This window comes from Umbelopsis ramanniana, assembly GCF_025399195.1.
Source record: "Umbelopsis ramanniana AG unplaced genomic scaffold K450scaffold_42, whole genome shotgun sequence".
Taxonomy (NCBI): domain Eukaryota; kingdom Fungi; phylum Mucoromycota; class Umbelopsidomycetes; order Umbelopsidales; family Umbelopsidaceae; genus Umbelopsis; species Umbelopsis ramanniana.
In genome coordinates this window covers 70736-91257 of record NW_026252128.1, presented here as the reverse complement: position 1 = coordinate 91257, position 20522 = coordinate 70736, and the positions used below count along the sequence as shown (strand labels likewise).

Genomic DNA, 20522 nt, shown 5'->3' with positions numbered 1-20522 from the left:
CTGCACATCCCATAACACTCCTACTGCTAAAGCTTCATAATGACAACACCATGATAGACAAAGACGCTAGTTATTATTAGGAAAGGTGCAATCCTTTTTATTCCAACTAATAACAAGGAGCTCCAGTATACCTTAAGACAATAATGTGAGAATAAAAAACATTATAGCTGGGGGGGGCGTCTCTTTCTCATCGTTGCATAAGACGTCCACACTCTCCGCCATTGACCAAACCATTTTGTCATAGTCTAATGCAGCTAATCACCCCTTTTTCTTACTGATCCTTCATGGACTTGCCAACCAGTTCTGGTAGACAATCGGACTGCGCATGTGCATGGGCAGCTTTGAAGGCATCCAGTTTCTCCAAATTATCCAAAACACGAATGATATTTGGATACGCGTTCATATCCACCTTGTACCTGAATCCATTGTAGGCCATTGGCACAAGACAGCAGTCTGCAAAGGTAACCTGGTCTCCTACACAATAAGATCCAGCTGTCTTTGCCAGATGTTTTTCGAGGGCTGTTGGAGTAAAATAAGCATCCAGTCGGATCAGCATACCTCAATTTTCTTATCCTTACCATCAAAGCCATTGGTCAGCCAGTAATTTGCCCATTCCGTACGCTTGTCAGCATCATTTGATACATAGAAAGTCACTTTTGTGTTCTGCAAAGGTTGCATATCACAGGCAATTTCACTAAGGATGGAACGAGTCTTTGACCAATGCATGCATGCGGAGTTAGTTCTCTTCACATGTAAGTGCCTTTCGCATTTGATGATGATAAAACGTTACTTACAACGGCTCTTTGCACTAGATCCTTGGGCAACAAGGGGTTTTCTACCATAATCGGAGCACGTCATTACTTTCCGCTAGCCCTCCAAATGAAGGATATGCAACATACCTGGATAGGCTTCTTCGAGATACTCTAAAATGGCCGTACTCTGTACCAACACTGTACCGTCTGGAAGTACCAGCACGGGGACCTGCTTGAAGGAGTTGAGAGCCATGTGGGCTTCTGTTTTTTGTTCGCCTTTCACGAGATTAATGGGTTTATACTCGTACTTGATGCCCTTCCAAGCTAATGCGATACGGACGCGCCACGTAGCCGATGAGCGAAAGTAACCATACAATACAAATTTCTAGAATGCGGTTATGGGTTTTTGCAGGTATGTCAAGACACTGTCAGTTGCTTAAGTTACCTGGTCAGACGTCGCCATAATTTCTGTGGAGTAGAAAGTTGAACCGTAAAACTTTCCCACAATGTTTGAACTGCGCAGAAATAATCTCCCAACCCGCCCAATAAAAAGGTGAGTTTTTCCACTCAAAACGGATTATATTTGTTTACTGGCTTTCTCCACAAGAACATTTACAACAACATGGTATGCTTATATATTGGGACATAGAGGTGGGCAAAAATTTTGAGGTGGGAAGGAGCTACTGTGAAGCATACAGGGGCATAAATGATATGTGGAAACCAAATGTAAAATGATAGACTAAGAAAAAAATATACAAAAAAAAAATATTGAACAAAATGGAAACTAGTATAGACAAAAAATGACAGGCCTTGCTTGGTTTATGCTAGACCGCCTACAGCTCGAGAGTAAGTGGACGACATGGAGTTTTGCCTCTCAGTTTCTCGATGAACCTCCCATTCTTGCTCGATTTCGGAGTCGGCTTCTGTCAGGGCGGAACCTAGCACCATACGAACCTGCTCAGCAAGGTATCGTCTTGCAGGTTTGGAGTAAGTCCATTGTTCATCTTGGGACTTCAGACTGCGAGTGCTTTGAGCGCGAGCAAGGAATGGCATGGCACAAGGGGTTTGTGGCACGGGTTCGTCAGCCGCCGGCCCATTTCCATTTTGGTCGGGCAGCAATGGGTAGTGCGAGGTTGGTTTCTCCGAAAAGTACTCGCCAGGTTCGTTCTTCAATAGACCGTTCCATTCTGGCGTGATAGGACTGATAGGCTTGTGATGAGGTAACTGGAAATCATCCTCGTCGTTGTGTATAAACTGAGCTCCAGGGTTCGCTGGCGTCATGGGCGGTGACTCTGAAGCTGACGTTTCATTGTCACTGCTGTGCGACAGAGATGACATGGTGAGTCTGCGGCTTCTGACCGTATCGCTTTGCCATGATTCGGGCAGTAAAGCGGAAATTCTTTTGCGCGCTCCCGACAAGGTCGATGACTTCTCTGAAGTAAACGATCCTTGCATTGAGCTGACCGAAGTATCGGAGCGGAGATTGTTGGATGACAAAGATCTTTTACTGCTATCGATGCGATGAGGCGAACTAAGGTTGAGTGATGCATATTGTCGATCGCCGTCTTTCTTTCTACTTTGGTTAGACACAAAGGGAATGGTGTCGTTTTCAGGGATAGCGTTCATCGGTTCTATAGAGGTGGGACTTTGGATGAGTTCGAGAGAGTGTGCGGAGCCAGACGAATGAAACTGGTGAAAAGAAGGGCTGGAATGTTTTCTAAATGACATGCTGGACTGTGGTCTTGCCGGTAAATTTCTTTGTGGCGAAGGTGATACACCTTGCAAACTAAGGGATGGACTCTCTCCCGCAGCCGTTGACTCGTACGGTTTGCTTGCGAAGCCGAGCTCGTTATCGATAACAGACGTCGGTGATGTGAGTATCTGCATGGATTGGCGTCGATTTGCTTCATCCGGTGACTTGTTGATAGACTCGTTCAAGTAAGTGTTGGAAGTATTCAATGACAGGCGATGGGACTTATTTTTGCTCCCACTACCTAGAAGACGTCGAAGTCTTCCAGGTTGAGCTTGTGAATTCATAAGGGCGATAAGAGAAAGAGAAGAAGATGGAAGGTCAGCTAGAAAAAAAAAACCACTCTGGTTGTTTGCAAGAAGAATGACGCTGTGACCATTGCCATTCCTGTCAAATGGGCTGTTACAAACTCAATCGCGTCAAAACCCAAAAATGTGTATCCGATGACGAGCTTTAGCGTTATCCTTGGCACGCTTTTAACTACTCGCTTTGTAAAGGAAATGACATATCTTCTTGACTCTCGAGAAAGATGCTTTTGACAGACTGCGTCCTTTCGCAGCGCAATGTTATTCTCAGTGAAACAAGCACCGTATGGGGTCTTGAAAAACAAAAATCTATTTCCATAACTTGTTTACCTTTCGCCAACCGGACACACCCCAAAAATAGTTTTGTACGCCCTTTATCGAAAGGAATACGCTTCGACGATGTAATGGGCTTGCCAATCTGTTATACCAGAAATTAGGTAATGCCAGGAACACCGACGGCTCGTTTTTCAGAAAAAAAATTGGGGTTGGGCTCGAATGCCTTATTGCATTTTCAGCATGAGCAGGTATTTCAGCTTTGTCAAGTGCATGCCATTGTATCAAAGATGAACATCTTTCCATTTGTAGTGACATGCATCCGATACTCGCTATTGCCTCGCTTCGCCTCGCAGTTTCACCAGGTTGCCACTCCACCACAAAATCAAGCCTTGCTGCTAAGAACAAGATTGCGGGCAAAACAAACCCAAAAGGCGTAAAATGAAAAAAAAAAAAAAAAAAGTTGTTTGCCTTCTAAAACCATCTCTTCGGATGTGGCAACCCGGACTCTCAAAACTTATCGGTCGGTTGGTTACTGATAAGCAACGTGGGGTGAACAAGGCATCCGTCAGGGTTTGGGTTGCGAAGGTCACCAGACCAGGACACCACTATCTGACTTGTGTTTAAGGTATTCCTCGGGTGCAAATATGGCCAATCCGTGGACTACTGTTCGCTATGCATTGAACAGATTACCCGGGACATGCATTTAAAAATAAAGTGTATTTCTACCCACAAACAAGTGTTGGGTGCTTGTACTGTGGAGGTAAACTGCTTAAATGTACGCGGAGTGCTCGTATGTTTTGACGAAGTGTGACTTCGTCTGAGAATTCTCCAAGGTGCAGCAAGGCAATTTGAGAACCACGCTTTTGTAAATATTTTCGAACCATTGAAGCTAACATTGGACGAAATGGCTGATAAAAAGGACGATTTTGATTTCCCGGACATTGAGCTAGAAGAAAAGGATCTGAAGCCTGAAGAATATACTTGTAATGCAACACAAGCCTTCGACGCTGTTTTCCAATGTTATAGTACGTACCATTGATGAATGAACGAAACCATTGATTCTCAATCCGAAACTAACATTCCCATCTCTTTTTCTTCCTTAAAGCTCTCGGAGAACAAGCAATAAACTATTACCGGTACGGCGAAAAGAAGGATTGCAGCGGAAAATGGGATTACTTTAAACTTTGTATATCAACAAAGACGAAGTCGCCTTTACATGCCAAGGTAAGGTGGTACGAATTAGTGCCAGGTTGTTTATTTCACTATGATACTTAAGCTTGGCCATCCAGAAACTATTGGATGAACACAAAGCGAAAACAGAAGAGGAAAAGAAAACTGTAAGGAGTTCAGAGGATGTGTGGACTTTAAAAGCGTAGGTATCTATAACCATGGAACAAAAGAGGGTTTTATATGATGGATAGCTAACTTCTGAAATTTATAGGATACCAGATGAACATACTTCTACTACAACGCAGTAATTAGGCATATAGAGAGGTGGCTTTTTGTATTATACTGTATAATTTGCCTAGAGCGCACTACATAATAGAGAGTTCTTTTTTCGAAAAAATGGGGGCTGTCGTGAGCAGCATTTTTACAGTTCATCCAGGCGCTCAGTGTCGCCGCCGCTGTTACTGCTATTACTGTAAAGTCGCTTGAGCATTAATTGATCCTTTCGTTGACGTTCTCTTTCTGCTTCCTCGGCACCACCGGTCTTTTTCAACTTTTTGGAATCCACAAACGATGTCAACTCATGTTCGAATTCATCAATGCGATTGTCCAGTTCTCGCTGTCTCATCTTTTCCGCTTGATTCAGTGCCCGCAGACGACGACTTGAATCCACATCGATCAGGCTGACTTCCTTCATGACACTACTCATTCCTTCGAATCCTTCCGGAACAGGCGCTACATTGAATTCTCGCTTGGTGGGACCAGCAGATGCTTGAATGTCATTGATCTTTTGAAGTTGTCTGAACACTTCCATTAATGTCGCATGGTCTTCCTCCAAATCAACAACAAGGGACTCTTGGTCTTTGATAAATTGCTGTTCCTTCAATATGGTTTGCAGCTCCTCTTCCCAAGTCTTCTTCCATACCGGTTTCGCCGATGTAATGAGCTTGGAAAGTTCCTTAATTTCCTTATCAAGAGCGTCCGCTTCTTCTGAACAATGGGTAAGTTGCGCTTTGGATGGCCGGCATCTGCGCTGGGTAACATCGAGCTTAATTTCGTCCACAACGTCTTGAAGCTCTTCCAAACGACTAGTAATAGCAGAAGAGGACACATGCAACTGTTCCTTGACTTGATCCTGCGATCGTCGGCTTGGTCCATCGGTGACGACAATAGGTTGAATGGCTTCTCGCTCCTTGACAGCGCTCTTCAATTTCTCCAGCATATCGCGAGACTCGGTTTGGAATTCACCATGCATCTGTCTTACAACTGCTAAATCTCTCTTGAGCTGATGAAGGTTTTGTTGTTCCGTCTTGATTTCATTGATGAGTTTGATATCAATGACATGGCTTGGTGATGTTGCCGGCTTGCTAGGGTCGCTGGATGGTTGTTGACGTGACATGATTTCTCGTGATTCCATGGCTATTTGCGCCTCCGTCATTTGTTGACGGAAGCCTTCCAGCGTATCAACAATGACGCTACGGAACTGGGCCATATCGGTATTGACAGCCTCGAACCCGTTCACAATCTGTGACTGAAGATCTACAATGCGGCTGTCTTCAGCAGCTATACCATGAAATGAAAGTCAGGGATGCTTATTTTTTCTGCTTCATGGGTTCCAAAATTTGTAACATACCATCCAAGTTCAGCGTTAACAGCGACTTGTTCTGAACTTCAGAAACATCCTCCAGTTGATAGGATACGTTAGCTGCAGAGTCACGGATATAGATGTGTGGAAAGTTTAGTTGTCCAGACGTATAATTAAATTTATCCATGAATAGCAACTGTAGGGCTGGAATAGTCAGTTCTCCGTCGTACGTCACTTTCTTTACTTCCTTCCCGACTTGCAAAAAAAGCAAGATCGCGGATTTTGGTTCTAAATATTAAATGAGCATGAAACAAAGGGGAAATGTCAGATAAGCGTTTGGCCACAACCTGTATAACCGCAAGGTCTTACCACTAGGAACTTCCTCCACGGCGTTAACATTTTCATTGGTTTGCTCCACCACTTCTGGATCAGCACTGGGTGGTGCCTCCATTCGACTTTCTTGTGTTGAGCTCTCCATGGGCGATGATACCTCTGGCGCTACAGAAACATCTGGCTCTTCCGATATAGCATTCATCTGTTCCTTTGCAAACGTTGGGGAATCTTTTGGTGGTGGAAACTGACTTTTTCTTCTTCTGACGATAGATCGGGACCGAAGACTGGATTTACTATCAAGCTGTTTTCGTATTACGCCAGCTTCACTCGACCCATTTTCGTATTCAAAAGAACCATTGTCCTGCCCTGGAACAGCCAAACTAGGGGTTGGGTTTGGCACTGGCATATTGATAAGTCCTAAGCCAGAACCTGGAGCTGGTCCCATAGGCACAGCTAGTGGTGGTTGCCACTGATCCAATCGCGGGACTGATGACTGTCGCGGAGGGAGCGGTGGTGGGGGTGGCGGTGAAGGAGGGAGGAAATGGGTTTGCGAATGTTGTTGTATTTCCTGAGAAAATCCAGGTGTTGTTGGTGCGGGAGGTTCGTTGGCTTCGGAGGGTCGGTAAGATTGCGTCGACATAGGTCCGTCGCCTTCGGTTCTCCTAGGTGACGCCGGGCCGCCACGTCTAGAGCCACTTGATTGACGCGAGAGAGGGCCTCTTTCACGAAACAGAGCTTGTTTGCTTCTCAACCCATGAAGAAGATGTACAATGATATCTCGGATGCTTGGCAAATGCTGCTCCAACACCGAGGTAGACGGTTCCTCCCGCAAGGCACGGTTGACACAGTCATACAGGTCGATGGGAACATTTCGAAGATCGCTGATAAAATCAAAGTAGCGGTTAAAAATGCATTGAAGTTTTCACCATGTTTACTACGTACGCACATACCTCATGTTTATTCCTTCGGCTTCGAAGGCGTCACTGGCGTTTTGAAACTGTCCTCGAAGTGAACCGTATATTTCATGGATATGATGGGCTCCAGCTCTACCTTGCGACCACATGGTCAAAGTCTCCAGAAGATTCTTGGTGGTTCTTAGCAGCTGAGTAACTGTTTGTTCGATTTCGCCAGTCTGTGTAAAACATGAAGAGTCAGTGATAACTAGAGCATTACATTGGAATGTTGACTCAGGAGGCACAATGGTACCTGATTCCCGGTTTCGCTAACTCTACGTTGAGCGTTCGAGTTGAATTGCTGCGACCCATTGGGGGTGAAGCTATCGTATAAGGGTGTTGGAGGGCCCATGTTGGAGAAATGGCAGGCAGAAGAACAAGGCTACCTTGCGACGTTTACCCGCCTCTTTTCGAATCACGCTGGGTTTTTCGCTTGCGCCACTTCAGCTTTTGGTAAGACACCCCTACGAGCACTGACACTTCCACTTGACGTACAGATTGCTATCAAGACGATATCATTCTTTTTGCTACTGAGACGCTTCCTTGTTGCAAGCGGATGGTCGTCGATACTAATAGTTTCATAGGCCATCCTTTGAACTCCCATGACGGGGATTAGACACACGCTCATGTAGCTGAAGATAAATACCAATATTTGTTTGATTGAATGTTAACCTGGAAATTTTATGATAGAGCATAGGTTGTTCAGTTCCACACAGTATTAAGTTGCTGTCGACCAGTGAAGATACAGTTGGTCTCGCTCAAATGATATAATATATACATATTGGATCGAGCATTGGCCATAGTAATTTTTTTTACCAACAGTTAGTATATGTCATATTACATTATCTTTCCCTCACCTACGCTACGCATACATGGCCTATAAACTTTTGATTTCATTATGCATCGTAGTTACGAAATGGGATATGATATATAGCGGTGCGATGAGGATTTTAGCCATGTGTGTCTTATGTCAGGCTGGCTCTGATAAGTGAAAAAAAACGATGGATGTAAACAGATGCGTCTCGCCCGATATACTGCTCACTATCTGTAACAATAACTCTAGCAAAATTAATCTTCGATTCAATCCATGATTATGAGTGCATGGTTTATTTTCATGGTCAACCGACAAACTCCCCCATTGATTTCTGTCATTTTTGAACAATACAATTGCCACCAAAAAATAAAGCCACGTGATTTCAAAGGCCCTCAAAACAAATTTGCGACAGGCAAGTACGGTACAAAACTACAGTTTCAATTAACAGATCACTTTAGCAATCATGAAGCTCGTTAGGTAAACTTTCTATTTGATTCATACCCTGTTCTACTGTTTGGTAGCTGTTGACGACAAAACTGATTACGACGTGGGTTTCGCACGTTCGATAATCTCATCTTGCTTACTACGACGCGCATCAATCGCATTATGAGCATGGCTAGATCGCAAGATTGGAAGCAGCGACTTGTCTATACTTGCTTTGACAGTCGTCAAGATTCGAACGACATTTGATCATAACCATTAGCGTTAGCACCATATGCGTTCTGTGCTTCGGAACGTCAATTCAACAATCAACCAAAATTCGCACAGCACATTCACGCATGCACTTCTTACCGCGAAACCTCTGATCCATACCACTGATGAACTAACAAACACCTTGTTATAGATTTTTGATGAAACTCAATAATGAGACTGTGACGATAGAGTTGAAAAATGGAACTGTCGTCCACGGTACCGTAGCAGGTATGACAGACTCGCTTTTCTTTCCTTCATACCATCGTATGCCCAACTCATTCCTTCTGTTAGGTGTTGATATGAGCATGAACACTCACTTGAAGCCAGTCAAGATGACCGTTAAGAATAAGGACCCAGTCAACTTGGAATCATTGAGCATCAGAGGCAACAACATCCGCCACTTCATCTTGCCAGACAGTTTGCCACTAGATACCCTCTTGATCGACGACTCACCTAAATCAAAGGGAAAGAAGAAGGAAGCAGGTTAGTGACGATCATGTAGGGAACTTAAGCTGACCCGTATCATTTTCTAATGCATTTTTTTTTTTGCTGTTTTCAGCTGCTCCTGGTGGCCGTGGCCGTGGTCGTGGAATGCGTGGAGGACGTGGTGGTGGTGGCGGTAGAGGTGGCCGTGGACGTGGTGGTCGCTAAATTACACAAAACGAGTGATTCTTTTTTCGCCCTTGTATAATAAAAAAAAAATCCCACAGCTTGCAAATAGCAAGCTGATATAAATGGACATTATCCGTTGATTCGCCTTCAGATTGAATAGACAATATGGTTTGACAGTATGCGGTATTCAACCTAACATACAGGAACAGGGATGCCAAAATATTTTACTATAGATGAAGATGATATATGTAATGTTCCTATTCTACTTGAATCATGCTGCTGCTCATAACAACTCCTGGACATATTCGGTAGATAGGTTTGCCATTCGTCGAGCAGTGACCACCGGTGATGCCTTGGTATATCACATAATACCAGCCCGCTTCGATATCCTCTGGAAGTGTCCATGCGGCCGCGACTCGACCGCCATGCTCATGCCAATCGCTCCACTGGGCATAGCTGACGTTTCGGTACAAGACGTTTTTAGCTTCGTGATCGAAAATATCTACTGTTACAGAGCCAATATGGGCACGCTCGTCAGGTGAGACTTACCATCACCCATTTATGTCAGAAAGTGTTCAATGGAGCAACTGGTCTTTTCTCATGCTTGACTTACCTGTGTATGCAATGGCCATTTCAGATCCTGAAGCTTGCGTTGTGGCATTTTGCGGTGATTTGACCACAATATGATCTATTCAGTCAATTGAATGAAGAAAAACGAAGTTTTCACGTATATAGAACAAGCAATGAAAGTGTTAATATTTGACATCATTAATTGTGCAGCAAGGAAATTCGGTCGGGAGAAATGGTTAACCGAGCCTCATTGTCAGTCCCACAATATAGATTGATAATTACCGGCAAGGCAAGTGGCGAACAGACTGGCTAAAACGGTGGATAGAACAAAACGCATTATGGACACGGATCCACATTTGGTAAAATGGACTCAACTTATATATGGATGGTCTCTGGGAATGCTAGTTGAAGTTTGGGCTGCTCGTTGTTGCTTGTGTTTGTCAAAACGTTGGTTTTAGCAGGCTTTAAAGTATGATGCGACAATGGCTATATTAAAAAATGCAAAATTTTACCCGGCGGAATTTTGCCTGGACGACGGCTTTATACAGCAGTAGCAGCAGTATGGTTCATGAGTTCTTTGCACGGTTGACCGATACACCAGGGGTCAAGGAATAGCGTATAGTGTGCCTTCTGCGTTCTCTAGGACATACGACGACATGAACAACAGGCGTTTGTCCAATTACGAGCCAATGATAGTAAATAAAAATGACTGAAAGGTGTCAACTGCGCGAACGTCTGCACCATGCCTGTTGCTACAGGACAGCCATGTTACCTTATCTGTTGAATTTGTTGCTCTACTACTGTCAATGTACGATCACCTACGACCACATAGTGAAAACGTCACAAATAGGGACTAGGAGCTTTGGCATTGCAAACACAACAAACGTAGGACTCCATTACACACAAACAGAGAAAGAAAGCGATCCAAAAAAAAAAAAAACAAGTAAACTCTTATTTCGGGAATTCAAACATGAAAATGCATACTATGAATTAATATTGTTGCGCACAAGTGCTGGTGGGATGATGAGACTTAGAAAGAAAGGGAGGAGAAGTGGGGAAACAAGGTATAGAGTAACATAGCATCATATGTAATGAAGGTTGATGGGGATGGGTTGGCTAAGCTTAATTTGCCGCAATATGCTTGGTTTCATTATTTGTCCGTGAATTGCGGTGGCCTTGTACGCGCTCGTGACGACGAAGAGCATCCATTCTTGTAAATTTCTTACCGCAATGGGAGCAGTAACAGAATGGTCTATTTTTCAAGTGAATGGTCTGATGTCGGCTTAGATCGTAACTTCGACGGAACGTTTGACCACAAATTCGACTGGTTGAGGGATCAACAATCTCCTGACACAAGAAATCTCCACTATAATCAGGATTGCCGGCACGACGCTGATGATGACCGCCTTTGTCGCTACGCGTTGCTCGCTTCTGTGACACATGTCGCGAAAGTGACATGGTGGGCGATGTGACAGTGGACGAAGACGTCGATTCGCTGCCTGATGTGGAAGGGGTGGGTGGCCCGATTTTTCTATTGGAAGAGAACGAATTGATGGGCGCAAGGAGTGGGGATACCGTTTGATCTGTTTCTTCTGTTAAAGAAGTAATGCCTGGCAAAGTTATCGTAAATGGTCGTACGTTGGATGTTGCTGGAAATTTGGTGGTCGAGGGTCTCGGTATTCGCTGTTGGTCCTCTTCTTGGCCGTTCTCCTGATTCCATCTGAACCCACCGTTGTGCTGAAAATGATGGTGAGGCTTATCTTGGCTAGTTGGACATCCTGACAATGGTGAAACGACGGTTTCCGAATCAGGTGAGCATTGCTGTGACGGCAAAGAGTTTCTACTCCTTGCCAAACTTTGATCCGTAGCCATGACCTTCAGCTTTTTCCGTGTAGGCTCTAAATCGACACCCGAGTCTTTACGAGAGGCAAGTCGATCCGCTTCTTCGTTCATGGACTCTGGTCGGATACCACGCTTAGCACAAGCAGTCATATCGATGGAGTAGTACTTCTTTGACGTTTGCAGTAATGATGGCTCACTATCTCGTCGTACACCCCATCGCACTACAGTTGGTTTGATGACGGGTATATTGCTAGTATCTGCTATCGAGTGTCGACGTTCGGCTGAAATTGGAGGAGACGCACTGAACTGTGTTATTCGATGATCGACGATGGAATGACGACGTTCCGACGACAAAGGCTGTGTTGGACCAACCGAAGAAAGCATGGCTGGAGAAGGCAATGTTGGATGCTTTAATTCGTGGTGTGGCAAGTCGTCGCATCGTACTGAGGATGATTTCGGTAGAGTGGGCATAGGTGAACTCGATTTATATTCATCATCTGTCAGGTATGAATGGTTTTTTGAAAGTGAGATTTGAGTGTTAGGCAAGGTTCCATTTTGTCACACAACACGGGTCATAATCTAATTAAATTAACAAGGGCATGAAACTTACGTGGAGAATACCTTGGAGCGGAGCTGCTATGATACCGCTGTGCAGCGGATGGTTGGTTATGAAGCTGCTTAGGACATAGCTTGATTTCCAACCGTTCGTTTTCTCTTAAATTTTGGAGAGCGTCTTTTAAAGTCTCATCATCGCATAAGACTTCCATACCAGCGTTATCTCTCGAGTTGTTGTATGTGATGTAGTAATCTTCAATATTTAGCATATCCTGACAAGGAGAGAGAACGGGGGATTTGAGGGCATTAAATTTATAGGATACTACAATGACACTTTTTTCCTTGAAAAAAGTGGTGGCGAAATCAATGGGGGGTAATTATTACCTTTGATACTTCTGAAATCTTCTGCTCAAACTCTTTAAAGAAAGGATAGCGGTCTTGATACACGACCATATGAACCGGAAAACTGAGTGAGTCGTTCTGAATACGAACCCTGCAACGTAACGCACAGTCGTTAGTAAATGATACCGAACTAGTCAGGTTGTGTGTCTGTGGTGTACCTGAAGCGAAACACAGTTTTGAAGATCATCTGGTGCGGAGCGGTGTGGGTAGGAGCTTGGGTTATATTAAAGAATGGTGAGGAGGGATGGGGCTATGTTACTGCGTTTTAATGGATGAATGGGGTTTTCGCTGGTATGGGCTATGAAGGAAAGGCTGGGATAACTTGATGTTCAAAACGAAGGAAAGGGTAGCTTGAAAGCTGAAATCAGCTACTATGAGACGTTAAAAGGGAATGTGAAGGTAGGAGTTTGTTATTATTTTGGAGTTCAAGGGACAGCAGGGAAAGGGGAAGGGAACCACCCGGTACAGGTAAAGGAAAGGGGAGGGAAGAGGGAACAAACCACTGAGGCGTCAGCCGCTGCCATCCGATTTCTTTAAAGTGGCAACCCACTAGCTTCTCACTTGTTTGGGATGCATGGACCAGTTGCAAAGTCAACTGAATGAATGTGACATTAACGACAATGTCATCTAGGTGGCTTCTAGCCCAAATGGCTAATCATGCCGAACTACACAATTACAATTTCTCCTTTGATATCATCATCATCAAAGAAGTTTAAACCTGACGCCACTTACCTTTCGATGCTGTTTGTACCAAATAACAACCATGTATCCCTTTTTATTCTCTTCATCTGGGTTATTGCACAGTCTTTTAGTTAAGCTAAAACTCAGATTTCTGTGCGGAAGATCTGCCCATTACCGGTATTATTACAATGAAACAGCCTAAATAATATTTTTACTTTTTTTTTTTCTATTGAGAGCTATATACAATCCTACTTAAAACAACTCCTCGTGTGATCGACGGGCTCGCTGTCCCACTTCTTTCAAAATACCACATCCCCAACGGACGGTTTCTTGTTCATCTTCAGTTTGTCCTAAATCCGCTTTACGAACAAAGTGATGGAGGAAGAATAGAATTCCCTGTGATACTGCTGGCAATTGTACAACCTTCAGATAAATGCTGACAAGAGATTGTGCGTCTCGCCTATCCGCTCCTCCTTGACTCTGAGAGTTGATTATGAGATTGGAGAGGAATAATTGCAAGAACAAACGTGCAGATTGTCCAACTGTGGAGAAATTGATAGACTTGAGGATTGAAAGAGTGAGCGCATTTTCGCTAACCAAAAAGGCGTAAAACTTTGCCGTATTTACAATCCTGCGTAGAGATATCTTTTCCGTTTCAGATGGTGATGCTTCAACGTTGCGTGACCGTTCCAGTCCTCCTACATCTGGTTCGCCACACTCTCGCAAAAAGTCCCACAGGCAGTATTGAAGCGTGACTTTGAAAGAGTGATCATGTCCGCAAAGTCGATTGGCTACAAGTGCATAATATGGATTGTAATGCTTTTCCTAATGGTAGTAAACAGCCGATTAAAGGACGTTCCAATGGCTCTTACACATTTACAAATTTTAACGTTGCTTACATTACCACTGCACTGAAGCAGCACTCTCGCAATTTCACGCTGTTGCACTTCTGTGAGCGTAAGCTTCATCAAGCGTTCGTAGGCATCAACGTAATCCTATTCATGATATAAAGCAAAATAAAATAAAATTAAAAAACTGCAATACGCATTGGAGTAGGTTAGACTGCTGCATCTTTGCCCGTGTGGGCAAGTCTTACCTCAGAGCTCATGAGGACAATGAAAATGCTTCGACGAATATCAGTATTCATGCCTTGCTTGCGTGCCAATTTCATTAGTGCTTCCTGCAAGGATGCGTCTTTCTTCAAGTCATCAGCAACCTCTTTCGAAGCATATTTTGATTCAGTGCCAACCAAGTTGTCTTTCCAGGATGATCCAACCAACCACCATTTTCCCTTTGTGTCGATATTGTGGATATCCTCTAAGCTAACTCGAAGGGCTTCAGTACTGTGCAGAGACCGCTTCTTTGCCAAGCTGGATAAAAACTTTTTCATCTTCAGAACCATTTCTTTGTCGACAACGTTTCCATGTTGCTGCTTGATCTTGTTGTTCTTGATATTGGCAATTGTCTCAAGCATGAATTTGTATCGAGACCTAGCAAGGCGCAAACGGGTTAAGCGGCTTTCTTTTGGTGACGACTACACAATCTATATCGATGACTTACGACATTGTCTTAGTGTCACGCTTCTCAGTTGCAGATTGAATGGCATTAATAATATCCTTGAGAGAGGTTGGGTCATCAGCACGAAGCTGTGCTCCCGATGCTAAAAAAAGAATGAATAGGCGGTTAATCTATTACACTTATACTTAATAATTTTCAACTTGGAAAAGATCACTTACTTCTCATGATCTTCAAAAGTAATTCGATGTTGATCTCATCCATGTCATCAATCAGAACATTAATAAGATCATACATCAAAATGCACGAAATAACTTGAAAATTGTACAACTCCAAAACAAGGGTCAACAAATTTTTAGCTTCTTTGGAGCCGGGTAAACCAGAATCATCTTCGGCGGCATTGGGATCTTTCGCCGCATCCTTGAGCGTCTTGTGGTTTTTCTCGAATGACTCGATAAGAGTTTGAACGAAATGGGCAGCTGCAAAATGTACATGTTTAAAACTGACTGCATACATGCATAAAAAGCCCCTTTTAAACACTACTCACCAAAATCTACACCAATCAGTCTATACAGACTGCCTACCACTACCGCATATAAAATGACAAAGGAGTCCAACAAGTTCGCTTTCTGAGATATAGAAATTAAAATCAACTCTGTGAGTGTGGACGTAACATCTAAAATGAGAGTGTTCAGTTAGTACTTGTTTTTTTTTTCCACTGACAGCTCATGTTAACTTACCGTGTCGCGGGTAATTTGAGTAGCATTTCTCGATTTCCATTAATATGCTTTCCAGGTTGCTTTCACTCAGCTTGTTCAGCAATCCTTGCAGAGCACGTTGCAATCTGATTTGCTGTTCAGATTTCGTTGTGGCAGTTCCTCGCAGATGTGGCGGTACGTATTTACCCGCGGTTGCAGTCTGCGCTTTTGCACCAGTTTCCTGCTCGCTTTGTGTGTTCTTTGGTATTTCGCTGCGTCCATCAATCGATGTGATCTCAGCAGCATCGCTTTCACCTTCCTCATTCGAATCAGAGGGCTCTTCACCGTCTGGCATTTCCAAGAACTCGTCATCGCTGTCAAACTTGTCATGTTCGTCAGATTCATCATTGACATCGCTATCTTCCAGGTCTTCGTCATCGTCATCCAGTAAGTCGACATCTTCGTCGTCTTCGTCATCGTCGCTTTCATCTTCGCTATTAAATCCGTTCTCTAAATCATCCAGGTACCCATTAACATCTCCGTCTTCGTCGTCAGAATAATCTTCGCTATTTTCATCTTCGTCTTCGCTACCATCATCGCTGTCCTCATTTTCAGCTTTAGTTGCTTTCTTGGAGACTGATATACCGGCGCCTTTTCGAGGTGCTTCATACTGTGGTTCGTCGAGGCCGTCTAAAATATCCATCAGACCATCTTCTTCGAAAGCACTGCCGAGTTTGACAACGCCTTCCTTGGACTTCTTCTTTTTCTTGTCCAAACCCAATTTCTTTTCATACATGGCAATGGCCAGATCGTCCTCTTGTACCGCTGTATCGCTTGTATCTGTGCCCCCAGGGTAACTTGAAATAAGATTGTCTGACTCAATTAAAGAATAGAACAGTGGGTTGGAGGCGGACAGTTTCTTTAATGAATTGGATTCGCCCTCCTTTCTCTTCTTGGAAGGCTTTTTCGTCTCCTCCTTTTGCTCTTCAATTGGGCGCTTCAAATTAGATCCATTTCCGTTGACCGCCTTCTTGTTCACCTGTGAGTTTGCTTGCTTTGGTGCAGTAAATGAATGGTCCGGTCGCATGGCTTTTGGAACAGGCATCTTTTTTATCTTCTTGTCTGCTCTCTTCTGCTTACGCAGGTCCTTTCGTGCTTTCACCTTGTTTTCAAAGTGCTCGCTGAATTTTCGGGTATCTTTTTCTAATTGGAAGAAGAGTTATTTCGAGATCGAAGCTGCATTGTCTTGATGGCAGCACATAGACTTACCGTCAGCCTCCACTTGGGCTTTCAGCTCAAGAGGGAGATTCGTGGTGCTGGTTTTGATTCTTTGGCCATTGCCATCGAATTTTCTGCCACCACGACCACCACGACCGCCGCCTCGCCCACGACCACGGCCGCCGCGACCTCGCATATTACCACCGCGCTGCTGTTGCTGCTTCATTCAGGGATTGCTTTGTCGCTTGCTGAAGAAAAGTTGCTGCTGTGGTAAAAAAGTAATTTCTTTCTCGCAAAAAATTGTGACGGCTAAATCGACTTCATTTGAGCAGTCGCCTCAATGCGACTCTCTCTTGGTACCGCTGTTTCTTTGGCTCAATGGCTGGCGACATTCCAAAGAAAGGCAAGCTAACATTCAAAGGTGATAAGGATCACAAGTTAGTATTACGAAACAAAACCTGTGATGATTGTTGTAAGTCATGAAGAATAACCAATCTTCTTCAGGAGAAAGAAGAAGAGAAAGGCTGATAGCGAAGATCGAGAACATCAAGAGCGATCGTCAGCAGAAGGTAATTTCATCACAATTAAAGTGATATGAAGCAAGTATGTTAACCTTCTAAAACTTTATTGAATTGTAGGCTGGGTATTATGCGATCAGCTAGACGACCTTATAGGACCACTCTTCATAACACATCCATCCGAGCCGCCAATATGCTTTACAGTGAATGATTTGGAACAACTGGTGCCATACCCTATTCCGGACTTATATGAAGAAGGAAGCCCAGCTCCAACCATCACCAATCAAGTTTTTATTGGTGCTCGTGTTGTTGGCTCATCCACCTCGTTCACTTTGAAATCTTCACTTGGCAAATACTTTAGTGCTGACAAATTTGGTGTGGTATCCATTGACCGCGAGGCCGTGAGCATGATCGAAGAATGGAAACCAACCTTTGTAGAAGGCGGTGTAGCATTTCAGAATGCCTATGACAAATTTTTGATGGTGGACGAGATTGCTGGTGGAGGTAAGTAGCACATTTGCTTAGCTCATGTCAAAGTCTCGTTCACTTACATGTTCGTACAGGTTACAAAGTACGTGCAGATGCCGATAGTATAGGGTTCTGCGAGACATTTCGTGTCTATTGCCAAGCAAGGTTTAAGCGTAAAGTGAAGACGTCAAAGAAAGAAGTGGTCGATGCAACCGGAATTGAACTCGATAACATGTACGTATGATCACTGGAAAGAGCTGTACCTCACAAGTTTCATGTTTGACTCTTTATTTTTAATCGTCATCTAATCACCAATATCGTTTTACAGAAAGAAATTCCAATCCTGGGGAGGTAACCGTTCTCGAACTGATCAAGACATGCGAGAAATCAAAAGAGCCAAAAAGGAAGGAAACTTGTCAGAGACATTGTTGGATCGTCGAAGTAAAATGAAGGCGGATCGATATTGCAAATAAGTAGTAGATGTGTAGCTTTGCATTAGGGAAAGACATTAGCGACAAAGTTGCAGACGCTACGATACTTCCTACATGTAATTGGGATATCCATCCCTTGTTTTATTTTTATTCATTGTTTTACCATCAAAATCCGTTTGTTTGTACAGGAAAATTTAAGCTGATCATATCTGTCATGTTTTTTGGTATTTTCTTTGATGATGTGTATTTCTTCTTCACCTTGGGTAAATCATTTGTCAACGCGAACTCATGTAATGCTGCTGCCGTTTGCTCCAACACGTAACCGAACAAATTCTGATCTATGTATTAGCAATGTATTTGATGCAACAGGTGAAAACGACATTGAGACATATATTACCATTTCATTCTTCTCCCTTGTAAAATTACTGAGAACCCAGTTTGGAATCGTTGTTCCTTGTGCCGGTCTCCCTATGCCTAGCCGAAATCTTAAGGTTCATGTCAGCTAAAATGTGACCCAAGATTGAAAGTGAAAATGATCCACAGACGTACCTAACATAATCTGTTGTTTCGAGTTCCCGGCATATACTTTCAATACCTTTATGACCGGTAAGACTTTTAAGAGTTCCTCCTATTTGTATTGAAAGACATCCAGGTAGAGTATTAAGGTCGTCTGCGATGACAATCAGTCGCTGTTTAATATCAGCGCCGGTTATTCCATACTGCTGTAAGATTTTCTTCACAGCTGAGCCGACGTCATTCATCATAGTTAGAGGCTTCACTAATAGCACTCGTAAAGAATTCGTTACATTTTGATTGGAAACCATGAGTGTGGTGTCCAGCACATCGGCCTGCAGGTGTGGTAGTCGTTGGAAAACGGGTGCAGCGGTTGACCCATTAGCAAGTTCTAAGGCATTACTTAAGTAGTCGATGAATATATACCCTGCATTATGTCGCGTTTCCTTATATTCGAGGCCGATATTGCCGAGACCGACAATCACATAATTCACTGGTCTAGCGGTCATGTTGAGTTACGTGCCTTGTCAAACTACTGCGGCGTTTAAGCCTAAATTTTTCATTTTAGACTCTGGTTTGAAAAAAGTCGCTGTTCATGTCAGTCATTCCTTCCACCTAAGGAATTTCATGCCACAATGCCCGGAGAGAGGACACTTCTACCTACCAAGAAAAACATATGTGAAGGTTGGTACCCTGCACTATTATAGTTCAACCGAAATTCGCTTGCTAACTAACACTTTACAGCCTGTAGGAAAGCGAAACGGCGCTGCAGTGGCTCCAACCCTTGTGAACGGTAACACTTGCCTAAGATTGTGGGAGGGTAGAATGAATCACTAACATTTGACCATCAACTTCTAGCTGTTCGGGGCTCGGTATAAATTGCGTTCGAGTTAAGCATTTGCAACCAGAAGATCTAGAGTACATTCGACTTGCCGAGCAAGGAAAGCTTCTTGAAAATGTGGAAGATATGTACCAGCAGATAGAGCAGATGGAATCACAAATTCGAGCTTATAATAGAAACATTGAGCCTGGTACGATAGACTCATGGACGACGCCATCACCGGTTAGCATAGCGAATTTGTCAAGTCCCTCGTTCAGTGTAGATGACGAATCATCCATCAGTTTATCACCGCTGTCGCAAAAGCATGATCCACACATAGACTCCAAGCTGAGTCTTTTTGTACGTGCTGCCAATCAGGCAATACAATTCAGCTTCAAGGACGAATTAGATGAAAAGGCGATCGACCTTGAACGTAAGCCGACGAACGATATACCTGAGTGGACGCTTTCGCTGAAAAGTACAGGCATGACGATCAATACCACCATCAAGACGTTTGCCGACTTAATGCATCATTTACCGCAGCTCGCTTCGGTAGCCATGAATGGATTCGATATACCAATACCCGCTCAAGTTCAGGAAACCTTCTATAAACTCAGTCTCAAGCGAGGACCGTCGCCAGCATTTGCGCTCCGCAGAGCCATGTTTTTAGCGTCTTCGAAAAGCGTGGAAAGAATGAAGACCATCAAGCTTCTGCAAGATGGTGCTGCGGATTGGGTTGATGAAGAAACGGCTAATGAACTGGCAAAAAATCTTATCAAGGCGTATTTTGATTGCCAACACTATAAAGAGATCTTATTTCATCGCAAGACATTTTACGACATGTTTATCGTCGGGAGAGATGACATTTTATGTGGCCCAATTTACGCCTTTTGCGCTGCTATAACAACCATGCGATGCCGTCATGTTGATTTTGTTATCCCACCTTCCGAACAATTCCCGGCGGGAGAGTACTTTTTCACTAAAGCCAGAGAGGCTTTTGAGGACTCTTTTGACGAAATTTCACTGGAAAATTATTTCACTCTGGTGTGGA

The 20522-nt window shown here is 43.7% G+C and overlaps 9 protein-coding genes across 9 annotated transcripts; 3 read left to right on the top strand and 6 right to left on the bottom strand.

Annotated features, from left to right (window-relative positions):
• Positions 1–63: 63 nt before the first annotated feature.
• K450DRAFT_248869 (uncharacterized protein) lies at positions 64–1295 on the bottom strand. Its single transcript, XM_051590303.1, has 5 exons — positions 1198–1295; positions 900–1137; positions 795–835; positions 579–711; positions 64–519 (listed from the first exon to the last, which is right to left on the bottom strand). The coding sequence occupies exons 1-5, from the start codon at positions 1213–1215 to the stop codon at positions 272–274; spliced, it is 678 nt and encodes a 225-aa protein (XP_051443073.1). The 5' UTR covers positions 1216–1295; the 3' UTR covers positions 64–271.
• A 10-nt stretch (positions 1296–1305) lies between these two features.
• On the bottom strand, positions 1306–3074 carry K450DRAFT_248867 (uncharacterized protein). The gene has a single exon (XM_051590302.1). The coding sequence runs from the start codon at positions 2787–2789 to the stop codon at positions 1572–1574; it is 1218 nt and encodes a 405-aa protein (XP_051443072.1). The 5' UTR covers positions 2790–3074; the 3' UTR covers positions 1306–1571.
• Positions 3075–3754: 680 nt separating this feature from the next.
• Positions 3755–4618, top strand: K450DRAFT_248861 (uncharacterized protein). Its single transcript, XM_051590301.1, has 4 exons — positions 3755–4108; positions 4189–4307; positions 4373–4455; positions 4525–4618. The coding sequence occupies exons 1-4, from the start codon at positions 3988–3990 to the stop codon at positions 4559–4561; spliced, it is 360 nt and encodes a 119-aa protein (XP_051443071.1). The 5' UTR covers positions 3755–3987; the 3' UTR covers positions 4562–4618.
• On the bottom strand, positions 4574–7679 carry K450DRAFT_248856 (uncharacterized protein). Its single transcript, XM_051590300.1, has 5 exons — positions 7375–7679; positions 7119–7300; positions 6205–7049; positions 5884–6123; positions 4574–5813 (listed from the first exon to the last, which is right to left on the bottom strand). Exons 1-5 carry the CDS (start codon positions 7471–7473, stop codon positions 4675–4677), a joined length of 2505 nt encoding a protein of 834 aa, XP_051443070.1. The 5' UTR covers positions 7474–7679; the 3' UTR covers positions 4574–4674.
• Positions 7680–8358: 679 nt separating this feature from the next.
• Positions 8359–9196, top strand: K450DRAFT_248854 (uncharacterized protein). The gene is made up of 3 exons (XM_051590299.1): positions 8359–8412; positions 8780–8856; positions 8920–9196. The coding sequence occupies exons 1-3, from the start codon at positions 8399–8401 to the stop codon at positions 9114–9116; spliced, it is 288 nt and encodes a 95-aa protein (XP_051443069.1). The 5' UTR covers positions 8359–8398; the 3' UTR covers positions 9117–9196.
• Positions 9197–9447: 251 nt separating this feature from the next.
• Positions 9448–10365, bottom strand: K450DRAFT_248846 (uncharacterized protein). The gene is made up of 4 exons (XM_051590298.1): positions 10318–10365; positions 10093–10249; positions 9854–9928; positions 9448–9784 (listed from the first exon to the last, which is right to left on the bottom strand). The coding sequence occupies exons 2-4, from the start codon at positions 10145–10147 to the stop codon at positions 9498–9500; spliced, it is 417 nt and encodes a 138-aa protein (XP_051443068.1). The 5' UTR covers positions 10148–10249; positions 10318–10365; the 3' UTR covers positions 9448–9497.
• Positions 10366–10932: 567 nt separating this feature from the next.
• K450DRAFT_176847 (uncharacterized protein) lies at positions 10933–11268 on the bottom strand (the record flags this gene model as incomplete). Its single annotated transcript, XM_051584248.1, has 1 exon — positions 10933–11268. The coding sequence occupies one exon, from the start codon at positions 11266–11268 to the stop codon at positions 10933–10935; it is 336 nt and encodes a 111-aa protein (XP_051443067.1).
• A 2083-nt stretch (positions 11269–13351) lies between these two features.
• Positions 13352–17003, bottom strand: K450DRAFT_248840 (uncharacterized protein). Its single transcript, XM_051590297.1, has 8 exons — positions 16773–17003; positions 15546–16706; positions 15353–15481; positions 15027–15284; positions 14851–14950; positions 14387–14780; positions 14190–14285; positions 13352–14115 (listed from the first exon to the last, which is right to left on the bottom strand). The coding sequence occupies exons 1-8, from the start codon at positions 16945–16947 to the stop codon at positions 13543–13545; spliced, it is 2886 nt and encodes a 961-aa protein (XP_051443066.1). The 5' UTR covers positions 16948–17003; the 3' UTR covers positions 13352–13542.
• A 76-nt stretch (positions 17004–17079) lies between these two features.
• K450DRAFT_248832 (uncharacterized protein) lies at positions 17080–18505 on the top strand. Its single transcript, XM_051590296.1, has 5 exons — positions 17080–17158; positions 17226–17290; positions 17360–17743; positions 17803–17941; positions 18036–18505. The coding sequence occupies exons 1-5, from the start codon at positions 17100–17102 to the stop codon at positions 18178–18180; spliced, it is 792 nt and encodes a 263-aa protein (XP_051443065.1). The 5' UTR covers positions 17080–17099; the 3' UTR covers positions 18181–18505.
• The last annotated feature ends 2017 nt before the right edge of the window (positions 18506–20522 follow it).

Coding starts and splice junctions, on each gene's coding strand:
- K450DRAFT_248840 (XM_051590297.1), bottom strand. CDS start 16,947: ATGAAGCAGCAACAGCAGCGCGGTGGTAATATGCGAGGTCGCGGCGGC. Junction 15,482..15,545: donor CTCAAATTACCCGCGACACG/GTAAGTTAACAT, acceptor CTCTCATTTTAG/ATGTTACGTCCACACTCACA. Junction 14,781..14,850: donor CGTGACACTAAGACAATGTC/GTAAGTCATCGA, acceptor GCGCCTTGCTAG/GTCTCGATACAAATTCATGC.
- K450DRAFT_248832 (XM_051590296.1), top strand. CDS start 17,100: ATGGCTGGCGACATTCCAAAGAAAGGCAAGCTAACATTCAAAGGTGAT. Junction 17,744..17,802: donor GGACGAGATTGCTGGTGGAG/GTAAGTAGCACA, acceptor ATGTTCGTACAG/GTTACAAAGTACGTGCAGAT. Junction 17,942..18,035: donor GGAATTGAACTCGATAACAT/GTACGTATGATC, acceptor ATCGTTTTACAG/AAAGAAATTCCAATCCTGGG.
- K450DRAFT_248867 (XM_051590302.1), bottom strand. CDS start 2,789: ATGAATTCACAAGCTCAACCTGGAAGACTTCGACGTCTTCTAGGTAGT.
- K450DRAFT_248846 (XM_051590298.1), bottom strand. CDS start 10,147: ATGCGTTTTGTTCTATCCACCGTTTTAGCCAGTCTGTTCGCCACTTGC. Junction 9,929..10,092: donor GTTCGCCACTTGCCTTGCCG/GTAATTATCAAT, acceptor TTGACTGAATAG/ATCATATTGTGGTCAAATCA. Junction 9,785..9,853: donor AATGGCCATTGCATACACAG/GTAAGTCAAGCA, acceptor GGTGATGGTAAG/TCTCACCTGACGAGCGTGCC.
- K450DRAFT_248869 (XM_051590303.1), bottom strand. Junction 836..899: donor TCTCGAAGAAGCCTATCCAG/GTATGTTGCATA, acceptor CGATTATGGTAG/AAAACCCCTTGTTGCCCAAG. Junction 520..578: donor GCTGACCAATGGCTTTGATG/GTAAGGATAAGA, acceptor TTACTCCAACAG/CCCTCGAAAAACATCTGGCA.
- K450DRAFT_248854 (XM_051590299.1), top strand. Junction 8,857..8,919: donor CGTCCACGGTACCGTAGCAG/GTATGACAGACT, acceptor TCCTTCTGTTAG/GTGTTGATATGAGCATGAAC.
- K450DRAFT_248856 (XM_051590300.1), bottom strand. CDS start 7,473: ATGGGCCCTCCAACACCCTTATACGATAGCTTCACCCCCAATGGGTCG. Junction 7,050..7,118: donor GCCGAAGGAATAAACATGAG/GTATGTGCGTAC, acceptor TGATTTTATCAG/CGATCTTCGAAATGTTCCCA. Junction 5,814..5,883: donor GTTAACGCTGAACTTGGATG/GTATGTTACAAA, acceptor TTCATGGTATAG/CTGCTGAAGACAGCCGCATT.
- K450DRAFT_248861 (XM_051590301.1), top strand. CDS start 3,988: ATGGCTGATAAAAAGGACGATTTTGATTTCCCGGACATTGAGCTAGAA. Junction 4,109..4,188: donor CGCTGTTTTCCAATGTTATA/GTACGTACCATT, acceptor TCTTCCTTAAAG/CTCTCGGAGAACAAGCAATA. Junction 4,308..4,372: donor AGTCGCCTTTACATGCCAAG/GTAAGGTGGTAC, acceptor TTGGCCATCCAG/AAACTATTGGATGAACACAA.